The sequence below is a fragment of the Mixophyes fleayi genome, chromosome 5 (genome assembly GCF_038048845.1).
Source record: "Mixophyes fleayi isolate aMixFle1 chromosome 5, aMixFle1.hap1, whole genome shotgun sequence".
Taxonomy (NCBI): Eukaryota; Metazoa; Chordata; class Amphibia; order Anura; family Limnodynastidae; genus Mixophyes; species Mixophyes fleayi.
In genome coordinates this window covers 223078033-223089045 of record NC_134406.1, presented here as the reverse complement: position 1 = coordinate 223089045, position 11013 = coordinate 223078033, and the positions used below count along the sequence as shown (strand labels likewise).

Here is an 11013-nt window from a genome sequence, read left to right as displayed (position 1 = left end):
TTAATTTAGTAGAGCCAATAGAAAGATCTTGCTGACCGTACTAGGGATCCACCTCAGGTCTGACTATCGGGAAGTCCTTCCAAACGTGAATCATATGGTGAGTGAGAATCTGCGGACTCAAATATAGCTACAATAGTGTGATACCATAGAAAAAGAGACCATTGAAGTCTCAAAAGTGCACAATTTTAATGGCAGCATATAAAAAGCAGCAATATAAAATCAATGCCCGTACATTGAGCACAATAAAAACAAGCTTATCTGTCCTCTGGCACACTCATAGAGAATGAGGGTAACAGCCGGCAACACCTCAGACATCCAGCAGTGAGCACAGGAACCAGGTAACTCTCCGATGCTTTTCGTCTTATAGGTAAGACTTTATCAAGTATATATACACACACATTTGGACACTGGCCAGCTTTACATTTGAACTTTGTGTTCTGCTCAATATCGTTTCGTGGAATTGTGTTGATTTAAATATACATAAATATGTGTTACTATTTATCTATCTATCTATCTATCTATCTATCCATCTATCTATCTATCTATCTATCTATCTATCTATCTATCTATCTGTCAGTCTTACTGTATATATAAGTGAATAGAAAAATGCATAAAATCAGCTGCAATTGCTTGGTATGTTCAGCAGGTGGTGTCAAACTCTTCTTTAGTAAGTTTAGAAAACATCCTTTGCTGCGGTACTGATGATTCAGTTTATTAATATAGTTCTAATACAATAATTTGCTGTATTGACTTTGTCAAGCTTTTTCTGTGAAGTAAACTATATAATTATTTTGTTTTTGCAAACTGCATACAACCACAACAACAATAACATTTTTTTTTCTGTCAGAATGTGAAAATGTGTATGAAGGCAATGCTCATAAAATGTAATATGTCTTGTGAGGAAAATTAAATATATTCAATTAAGCTGGGTGTTTGTATGTTGATGTACACTTTATATCATATGAAAAAAATCTTGCAAACATTTCTGTTATGTTATAAGTTTTTTGGTAACTGCAGCAATGTTTATATTTCACAACATTTGAATAATCACATACTGTACAAGTGAACACTGTTCCACTGGTGTTTATTTTACACACACACACACACACACACACACACACACACACACACACACACACACACACACACACACACACACCCATAAACATTAAATGAAAACGTCTGCATTTTAATCAAGCAAGGCACTCAAAATATTTATTTGGTATTTTCTTCATTAAATCACATAGAACGTAATTCTAACTGGACAGAATATCTATTTACATTATCAATCAATCTACATTATTTCCATGTTCTACATTATCATATTTAGCAATACAGTTTCACTACAACGTACAGTATCAATTAAATTGTGCAATAATTAAGAAAGCCCCTTTGTCCCAAAGTCATATTCTATTACTAATCTTATTATATTACATTGATGAATGCAACTCACGTAGCATATTAGATATTAAGCATGACAAAGCCATTTCTTTCCAATGCACACCATAAAATAACAAAGTGAACCAGAAAACAGCCACGGAGATCTGTTAGGCAAAGATTTGGCTCATGATATGAAGAACACAACTTATTACACAATTCGGCTGTTTTATTAGACAAATGTGAGTCAACGTTTAAATATTCTCATCTCAATGACATAAAGAACCCTTAAGATACCTTAAATGGGTGATAGTGTCGTCATACAGGGTTAATAGCCAGTTAACAGAATTGCTGAGTATAGCATTTAAAATGATGTTTTACAGGTAATTACTGATGAAGAGACCATACTTAAATGTATGTGTTGTTTTTTATGATGACCTGCACTCTACTAATTTCCGAAAGCTTTTTCTAAAATTGTCATCTAAAAATGCATACAGGAATGGATTGAGGCAGCTATTGGCATAACTCAGGCTGGTGATAAACAACGATATCCCAATAACTACTGGAGTCTGTGGGATGTCTGTGGTTAAGGCCACCACAGTGCTGAGATGATAAGGAGTCCAGCAAAACAAGCACACTGCTAAAATAATGGCAACCATGAATGTCACTTTTTTCTTAGCTTTATCTAAAGCTTTTGCGTTGCTGTTCAGATGCATTCTTCTCAATTTATAAAGCATCATGGTATATAAAATGCAGATAGTGGACACGGGTATGGCAAACCCCATTATGAGAGTGTAGATCCTACTCATCTGCCACCACATACCTTCTGGGTTAGGGAAAACAAAGAGACACTGCAAACGGCCATGTTCTTGGTGAATCTTGGCAAAAATAACAAAAGGTAAAATTATTATGGTCACCAGACTCCATACACACAGGCTGACAATTTTAGCAGCCCTGTAGGTGCGAAAGGTGAGTTTCTTAGATTCAACAGTTGCAACAACCACAAGGTATCTGTCAATGCTCATAACAGTTAAAAAATATAGGCTGGAAAATGTATTGTACTCATCAATGGAAATAATTAGTTTACACATAAATTCTCCAAAGGGCCACTGCAACAGTAAATAGTCAACTATATTAATAGGTAATACCAATGTGAAAAGTTCATCTGCTATGGCCAAGTTCAGGATAAACATGTTGGTGACAGATTTCATTTTTGGAGCCTTGAGGATGACATATATGACGGCAGTGTTTCCAGTCAATCCAACTGCGCAGATTACGGAATAGATGATGGGTAACGCCAGATAAAAGTTAGGAATGACCTGAGAGATTGATCCATTCAGCCACTCTGACGTGCTTGATGAGTTTGATAAATAAACCATAGATATGTTTTCCATCTTCCAAACAGAAAAAAAGTATACATTATTCCATACATTTTCCAAGCTTAAGTACAGATAACAAATTTCTAAGCTCAATGCCTAAGGGTGTATCTGTGACTATCATTTGCCTCATTCATTCTTTTTGTGTTATTACATTTCCTGCATGTGTCATATTTTGACTAATAATTTCTACAATGCAAACATTCTGTGTCCATGTAGAACTCCTTAGACTGTTTTGCTCCAATTACTACAAAAGCTCAAAAATATGATGTGAGAAAATGTATGTAAGAATAAAACGTATTCCACAAATCATCTAAGAAGCTCATTGGTTTTATCTAACTACTCACCTAATTCACCTAGTGTAATAACTATGTACATAGTGAAAATGTTCTTACCTTACAGTTTCTCTTCTCTCTCACTTATTTGTATTCTCCTCTGGTTACAGATGCCTTGTGGCTGCATTAGGCAGAAGTCAGATGAAACAGAGAGCAGAGAGAAGCTTGAAGCCGATTTTCTAATCTGCTGTTGAGCTCTCTGCTTCTTCCCATAGCAATACAGTACTGAAGAACAGCTCCCTCCCTCCCTTCCCCTTTTCCTCTTTTAACAATCTTTATACACTATGCAATAAAATGACCCCAATCCCTATATAGCGAGCAATGGTGTGTAGCTTATTTCCCCCTGAACACTACTTATTTTATATTTCAAAACATTGATTCAGTTCCATTATATTTAACCAATTAGAAATAGTTTCTATTTCACAGTGTTCTAGAACAGTGCTATATTCCTAAGGGCTTATACACATGTATGTTGGAAAACAATGCTAGTTAACGGGTAGACAAAACCTTGTATTGGGTTCACACTTTAGAGTGTTAGAAAGAGTTAGGAAGCGCTTTCCTCGCAGAACTTTGCTACAGCATAGTGGATTATGTACAAACCTACCCAGAGAACTCCCTTGTAGTGATAACACTGAATACTGCAAGCAACATCGTCAATGTCAAATTATTTCCAGCAACAATGTCTTTCTCAAAGCAAAGTGCATAAGTACTAAAAAAAACACTAGAATTATGTCTTTACAATGAATGTAGCATAATTGTAGCGTTGCATTGACAATTAACGAGCTGATTTACTGCACCGGACTCACACCTTTGTAATACACAAAGAGGTATGCAAGGATAGCAAGTGCCTTTGTGTGATAGAGATAACACATATATTAAGGAAATGCACAAATGGTTAAAAGGTTGGTTTACCCAATGTTATTAATGAAAGCACATCTGATGGGAAACTTGTTTCAAGTGTATTTATCAAAGGAAACAATATATCTTTATGTGTTTTCCATTATGACATGAGCTTTTTTAAAATCAGTGATGTTTTAGGTACCGTAATACCTGTAAGTGTGAGCAGTCACACATCACACAAGGCGCCTATAGGAACTCATGATGAATTGACACCGCCACCCCAGATCTCACATCCAATTAGCAATGACAGGGAAATTTTGATGAGCCAAAATAAATGGCCCCATCCGATCACTTAGTGTGTGGTAGCTATAACAGCAGCAGTTTCTCAGCAGACGTGCATTGCGCATTATTATGTATTCTGTGTCGCTGGAAGAAACAGTGGAGATTGTTCATTTAGACTAATTTGATAATAATCTGTGGCACAAATGCTAGTATACAGTATACCCAACAGTACACTATGCTTGTGAATTATATCTAACATGTGGCTCCACAACACCTGGTCATTATTAGTATGTGCATTTGCAATCATTAAGACACTGACTCTTATTCATAGTTGTATTGTACTTATCATGTTCTCCTATAAGAGAGACAAGCAGTGTGTGCTCTAGATCTCAGTTATGGATAAACTACATTTTTTTTATTGTGTGAACTGAAAGATTGAACTTTAACTTGGAATACGCAAAACTATATAGTTCATTACATCAGAATGAAACCCACACTGTACAACATGTTCCAGGGGATGAGGATGCTCCTATAGACACAGAGGAAGACACATCAATAACATTCCAATTTGTGGAGGAGGACTCTGCCCCACCTGCAACAGTGGACATCAGCATTAAATTCATTGACTGTGATAGTCAGGGAGTTAAACTCAAATTTTGTGTCTACTGCTGCTTAAATCCAACATGATATTATATCACGATTACCTGGCTCATCAACATCAACTGAAAGCAGTCGCCAGAGCACACCAGCAATTTCCCCAACCATTACTCTGCCAGATTGTGGACCTGAGGGGGAAGGGGGGTTGGGGGGCCAAGGAAGTAGAGACAGTGGGGATCCTGGAGATGATCCACCTTCTTAAATGCGAATTATTATTTTTGTAGCCAGCAAAACTTGGTATATTCTGTTGTTTTACAACATTGTTAAAAATAAATATTGAGGGGCTGATGCAGAGTGGAATATACACCAATCTGCATAGCATGTTTTGGCTCTGCTCATGCCTGGAAAGTGGGAGCACACATATGTATCCATACAGATTTGGAATATTCTGGCACTTATGCCTATCTGCGAATGGAGAGGTGGGACAGAGGGTGTTCTATTGTTGTCCAAGTACAGTAAAGGTGTGTTTATGGAAGTGTGGCTCATGCAGACCTGCAGAAATATGCATATTTAATCCTGTTATAGGGCAGGTGTAAATGCTGATGATGATGACTTTTCATAAATAAAGTTGCAAATGCTGCTGATACAGAGGCAGACAGATTGTAACGCTTCAATGTAATTCACAGCTATGGAGCCTGGGATGTGATGAAAGCATAAAGGTGTTTATTGATCAGAAAATACAGATAAATAGTCGAAACAAAATATTGCTGATACTGTACAAGGATTTCTGGGAATGCTGATTACTGGTTGCAAGGAATACTGCGGATGCAGGTAGAATGGTTAAGTGGAGAGAAATATGGAGTAGGGATGTCAGCAGCAGTATGTGAAAGTCTGAGAGCACAGAAGAAGCAGGAGAACAAGCCTATAAGGAAAGGCAACAAAACAACAATGACCAGCACAGATAATAGGGAGGGGCAGGTATTAATAGGGAATCACCAGGTGCAGGAGATACTTAATGCAATAGGTTAACCCCTAATAATGAGAAGGAGAAAATGCACAATAGCAGCACCTCTGGTGAATAGAGGTACTGCCAGATAAACATAATGTAACAATTGCAAGGTCCTGGAGGCAGGAGCTACCGAAACAAAGCAGCATGCAATGCAGAAATCTGCAGGCAGATCCTGACACAGCTCTTAAAATGTGTATGGTTATGCATATTTGCATAAATATATTATTTTGCCACGTTCTTTTTCTTAGATTAATTTGCTCCCATTTTAAGACCAACTCTGCATCAACCCTTTAATGTTCAACATTGTTTTATGGTTAATTTTCTGTACATATTTCTTAACACCATTTATAAAATATCACTGATTTTTGGACCTACATAAAATTGAATAAAGCAATAGAATTGTTTTGGCTATTATGTTCTACATCACCATAGGTTGACTCATTGCACGATGATATACATTTAGTTATCCAAAAGCTCACTAGAGGTGACAATCTAATTTACCTTACACATACCAGGTTAAGGTGCGCACAGGTATAAGATACAGTACACTCCTCAATAATGAGCAATGAGTCTCTGTTTGACCTGTCACCTGTATTCTCCACATCAGCTAATAGTAAGAGGACGCCTTCCATGTTGCTTACAGTTGCCATCTTTGCGCACCCACATTTGTAAAAAGATTTGGGGCCCTATTTGTAGACATAACAGGCCATAATAGGCAGTGATCGTAGTGAAAATATAGAAGAGGTGATATGGAGAATGTAAGTGAATTGAATTTTATAGTTTTATAAGCAAAGCACTAGGAGAAGTGGTGATATGGCATACTACCTTATATTGACCCATATTCGATCACGGATAACAGGTCAATATGCTGCAATTTGAGCTATCTTGCCTGTTAAAACCAACTGTTTGTTCAGTCGTTTTTTCCCTGTGGGGTTTCCAGCAGTTTATGAATCTCCTCATTGTCAGGCGCCGTCCCATCCTTAGGGTGCCAGAGTATTTGGCCTCACCACTGCTCCAGCGTTCTTATTAGATTCCTTATTGACTCCTGGTTTCCTGACTTCTCTTGACCTTCTGTGGATTATCCTTGGCTTTTTTTGTTACTCAGGGAACCTAAACTTTGGCTTTAACCTGATGCTTCTCCTGAGTCGGTACTGTCTCTGCCCGCTTGGTTCTGACCCAGATTACCTGACCAGTCTGCTTCTACTTCACTGGTGGCTGTACTGGAGAACCACAACCTGCGCGTCCCTTGCAGGTAAGTCCAAAACATTCTTGCGGGTCTCCCTGGTGAAGACCAGGGGTGCATTAGACTCTGCGCCTCCAGTTCCAGCAGTGCAAATACCAGCAATTAGCTCTTCGCTACCCCAGCAGTATACTCTGGCCATGTCAGAAGCTACAGGTGAACCCTCTGCATTGGTTCTGCTTCTCCATCTGGCCTGCCAAGTAAACCAGCAAGCCCAGGTACGACTGGGGCATACAAAGCGTCATCTCTCACCTGGAGTCCTTACAGAACTCCTTGGCTTCTACTTCATAGACTTCTGTGCCTTCACCCTTTGTTCCAGCTTCCTCCTCAGCTTTGGCCACTGGATCCTCCAAAAGCCTCTGTATTCCACCACCTGCGAAATATCCCCCAAGAAATGCAGATGTTTCCTCAACCCATGTGCCATCCAATTTGATTGGGATCCCGAGAGTTTCTCCTCTGAGAGGGCCAAGGTAGCCTTTATTATTTCTTTGCTTTCAGGTCAGGCCTGGGCCTGGGCCTCGCTTCTTTGGGAGCGTGATAATTCTATACTGCAGAACTTCACCAGATTTATCAGAAACTTTCGTAAAATTTTTGATGAGCCCGTATTCTCCGCTGCCTATTGTCTTTTGAACCTCTGTCAGGGTTCTCTTCCTGTGGGACAATATGCAGTACAATTTCGCACTCCGAAATTTTAGCGTCCGAATTGAAATGGAACAACGAGAGCTTGGTGGCCACATTCTGGCAGGCTCTGGCTGATTGAATTAAAGACGAGTTGGCCTCCAGAGACTCCCCCCCGGATTTGGACTCACCCATCTCTCTTTTTATCAGGGTGGACCTTAGTTTCAAGGAACGCACCCAAAAGATAGACCGTTCTCGAGGTCTCGTCCCATGTCTCGCCCCCCTCATTTCAGAACCCAGTGCTTCCTCCTGAAGTACCAATACAGATCAGTCACTCCTGCCTTACTTCTGAGGAACGAGAGAGGCGATTCAAAAACAAATTCTGTATACTTGCCTAAAGAAGCCGGGAAACACCCCCCTCCTAGCCAGTAATAGGGATGCTGTACTAGGAGTGTGGAGATCCTCTCCTTACGTCTTTAAAAGATCAGACTTAGTGATCCCAGTCACCTTGGACACTCCTAGTGGGTCCATACTTACATCTGCCTTTGTGGACTCCGGCTCCGCCGTGAACTTCTTCTCCTCAAATCTGGTTTCCAAGCTCCATCTGCCATTGCAGCCCTCGTAGCAGCCATTATTACTTACCACTGTGGACGGGAACTGTGTCTCAAACAGCTTCATTACCAACGTCACCATGTCTATTCGGCTGTGGGTAGGAGTCCAACATTCAGCATATTAGCACCTTGGTGCTGCCTTAGTCCATTAAACCTATCATTAACATGGCTTAGGACACACTCTCCTCAATTTGACTGGACACAAGTAACATCTTGGGGAACCTCGTGCCACTCTCACTGTCTTGCTTCCGTCAAGCCCAACCCGCCTATCACTTCTTGCCATGTCCTTTCTCTGAAGCCCTTTTTACCGGTGATTTATGCTTCTTTTAGTGTTGACTTTATCAAGACTGCCGCTGAGAAATTACCACCGTCCATGGGACTGCCCAATCAACTTGATTCCTGGGAAACCTATCCCCAAGAGCAGGATGTATCCATTTTCTCTGCCAGAGACTCAGGACATGTCCCAGTTCATTTTATGAAAATTTGGAGCGTGGGTTCATTAGGAAATCTTCTTTCCCTGTGGGAGCAGGTTTCTTTTTTGTTAAAAAAAAAGACGGGTCTTTTTGCCCATGCATTGACTACCGTCACCTTAACGTCATTAGCGTGAAGAACCATAACCCTTTGCCCCTGATCTCTGAGCTATTTGATCTCATTAGTGGTTCCAAGATTTTCTCAAAGTTAGACCTCCAAGGGGCTTATAATCTCATTTGCATTCGCAAAGGGGATGAATGGAAGACTGCTTCCAATTCTAGAGTCGGGCATTATGAATACCTGGTTATGCCTTTCAGCATTTGCAATGCTCAAGCAGTCTTTCAGCCCTTCCTAAATGAAATTTTCTGGGACCTCCTGTAACATTCTGTAGTCATGTATTTTGTTGATATCCTGATCTTCTTCCAGGACCTTCAATCTCACTAGTCCCATGTAAAGGAAGTCCTTACTCATCTTTGACAACATAATTTATATTGCAAATTAGAGAAATGTCTGTTTCATGTCTCTCAAGTTCCTTTTTGGGGTATTTGGTCTCTGGTTCAGGCCTGCAGATGGCTCCGGATAAGGTATCTGCCATCATTAATTAATGATGGCAGATACCTTATCCGTCATCATTACTGCCTTTAGGCCTCAACTTCACGGCCTAAAGATACTGCCTTTAGGCCTCAACTTCAATGCCTAAAGGCAGTTCAAAGATTCATCGGGTTTGCGAATTACTATCGACAGTGCTATCAAGATTTCTCCAATTCCAAACAATGGTGTTCAGAGGCAGTAGCTGCATTTAAGGCTCTCAAAAAGTCACCTCTGCGCCGGTCCTAAAACAACCAGAGCAACAGAAAACATTCTTTTTTTAAGTTGATGCCTCCTCTGTTAGTATAGGCGCTATCCTCTCTCAAGAAGATCCTCCCAGGATTTGGGATTCCTGTGGTTTCTACTCCAGGAAATTTGCATCCAGTAAAAAAAAAATGGGATTGGGGATAAGGAGTGATTAGTGAACAAATCTGAACTAGAGGAATGGTGACACCTCCTAGAAGGGGCAATTCATCCTGTGGCGATCTTTACAGACCTAAAAAATCTCACAGGCCCGCTGGACATCCTTTTTCTACCGGTTTGAGGTCCGATCTCCCAGCAGTACCTGAACCACGACCTATCATCAACCCTACTAACATTGTTCCGTTAACCTGTACTAAGACTTCCCCCATGGTCAATGCTTTAAAATGTGCACATAATGTCAAATTTTCTGGTCATCCCAGGGTTAAGAAAGCCCTAGCTCTCCTGTCACATCATTATTGGTGGCCTACCCTCCAACAGGACCTTCACGACTTTGCATGCGACAGTTGTGCTCGGCACAAGGTTCCGACATCCACCTTTGGACTTCTCCATCATGTTCCTGTTCTTGCCTGCCCTTGATCCAGCATTTCAATGGATTTTATTATCGATCTACCCTTAATTCATGGCTTCATGGCACCATCTGGGCAGTGGTAGATCAGTTTTCCAAAATGTTGCATTTTATTCCACTAAAAGGTCTGCCTTCTGCCCCCGAGTTGCCTCCATTTTTATCAAAGATATCTTTCGACTTCATCACCGCCTTCAAGAGATTATCTCAGGGGTTCAGTTCGTGTCTCCCTTCTGGATTGCATTGTGCAAAAACGTTTTCTCCTGGAAAAACCGTGTTACAATGCAAGGGGTGCAAATTAGTTTATTATTTTGCACATAAGTTAAATACTGGCTGTTTTTTCATGTAGCACACAAATACTTGACACCTTTATTTGTAAACTGAAATTTAAAGTTGATCTAGGACATGCCTTACCACAACTATATATCTGACATCACATTTAAAATTTACCCCCCCCCCCCCCAATGCAATATGGTTTTGCCAAGGTGCAAAGTTACTCTTTTTTTTTGCTTTCCTTTCCTTAATGAATATGTTTAAATTCAGAGAAATGTATGAGAAAAACACATACAAGTCTACATGTACAATTTTATAAAATAGCCCATACAAATTAAGGGTAATAAAAATATAATATTAAAGGTAATAGTCTTTGGCTGCACACGTCACGATGCAGAATATGTACACTGACAGTTTGGCCAGTGATTGAAGGATGCAGCTTGTAGTTTTTCTGAATGTTCCTGAATTTAAAAAACAGCCAGTTCACTGGCATTGAGTTCTTTATAGAGATCAATAATCACTGTCAAAGATCTGGTCAGGTGGCATTCACCACATGGTGAATATAACTTT

General features: G+C 40.0%; 1 protein-coding gene across 1 annotated transcript; it reads right to left on the bottom strand.

Annotated features, from left to right (window-relative positions):
- Positions 1–1206: 1206 nt before the first annotated feature.
- Positions 1207–3288, bottom strand: NPBWR1 (neuropeptides B and W receptor 1). Its single transcript, XM_075211362.1, has 2 exons — positions 3149–3288; positions 1207–2771 (listed from the first exon to the last, which is right to left on the bottom strand). Exon 2 carries the CDS (start codon positions 2769–2771, stop codon positions 1806–1808), a length of 966 nt encoding a protein of 321 aa, XP_075067463.1. The 5' UTR covers positions 3149–3288; the 3' UTR covers positions 1207–1805.
- Positions 3289–11013: the final 7725 nt, after the last annotated feature.